The 1195-nt window shown below is 56.7% G+C and overlaps 1 protein-coding gene across 1 annotated transcript in view; it reads left to right on the plus strand.

Moving 5' to 3' along the window:
- The window catches only part of LOC127748661 (toll-like receptor 7), a 5595-nt gene extending 4959 nt beyond the window's left edge, over window positions 1–636 (plus strand). The window contains exon 5 of the mRNA XM_052270378.1: window positions 596–636. Coding sequence (XP_052126338.1) covers window positions 596–636 — 41 coding nt within the window. The remainder of the gene's footprint in view (window positions 1–595) is intronic.
- Window positions 637–1195: the final 559 nt, after the last annotated feature.

The raw sequence follows: 1195 nt of genomic DNA on the forward strand, positions 1-1195 counted from the left end.
CTTTCCTCCCCTCCGCCCCCCTTTCCGCAGCTCCCTGCCCCGGCGCATTAGCATTAGCGCCCCTTGTGCCGGGTGCCCCACCATCACCACGCGGCTTCCAGGAGCAGAGAGGGAGGGGGGGAGGATCGTGCGGTTTACCGCGGTCATATTTTGAAAAGCCCGCGCGCCACAGCAGGCACGGCGCAAGTATGGGGGGACTTTTGCCATTGTTTACGATCTCGGGGCGCCACCACGGCGCCACACCAACCACTCGGTGGCAGCAATACCAACCCCCGTGCACAGCAAACACACACACTCACACACACACACACACACGCGCGCGCGCACGGACAACCGTAAAAAAGAAAGAAACTGGGGTTGTAGGACTGGGCTCCCGGTGTTTGCTTTGTTTTGGTGGTCCCCCCCCCCCCCTGGCCAGCATCCGGCGCGCACCCGCGCACGTAGCCAGCCCCCCGTGTCCGTGCTCGCTCAAAGCTGGACCAATCTCCGCAGCCTCCTCCCAACGGCCAACAACGTTATATACCGCCTTGTTCTTCTGGAGATGTGTGCGGACATTTCAAATATGTTTCATGAAACATTAGTTGCATCTAATTAGCACTTTTTAGTGTTTCAACCAACCAAGTAACACGATATTGAGAGTTTGACTTGGTTCCTTGGTTTTGGACTGGTATACTTTTCAAAACTGGGACGCCTGTTTCGCTGAAGTGTGTTGTTATTCGTAGCCCGTTTGTCGGACACTTTCACTTCAGGATTATGCGAAAGGAACGACGCTATAGGGCATATTTTATTCGTCCCAAAGACTCTTCTGGCTGCTGCATTTTTTTCTTCCCCTCGTTGGTTTGGTCGGCGCGCTTCTTTCTTTCTCCCCTCGGAACATCTGTCGCGCTCGGTCTGCACTGTACGTCATGTGACCGGGCGACGCAAAGTGCGTAGCCGTGTGCAGCGGCGGGGCTGCGGCGCGGGCACGAGCGCCGACGAGCCCCCCAAAGCCCCTCCAAGCCACCGAGTCGCCGCCCTGCATTTTTTCCATCCGACCATTCACTCAGTCTTCCCCTGCGCTTGCGCCCCTTTCCCCTCTTATTCTCATGACTCTGAGGGAAAAGACGTTGATTATTTTTTCGAGCAGCCATAGCCATCGCCATCCTCTAGATGCCCTCTGGGCGAGAACAGAGTGTGGGGGAAAAAGGGGATGGGG

This window comes from Frankliniella occidentalis, unplaced genomic scaffold, assembly GCF_000697945.3.
Source record: "Frankliniella occidentalis isolate FOCC.00 unplaced genomic scaffold, Focc_3.1 Scaffold120, whole genome shotgun sequence".
In the NCBI taxonomy this organism is placed as follows: Eukaryota; Metazoa; Arthropoda; class Insecta; order Thysanoptera; family Thripidae; genus Frankliniella; species Frankliniella occidentalis.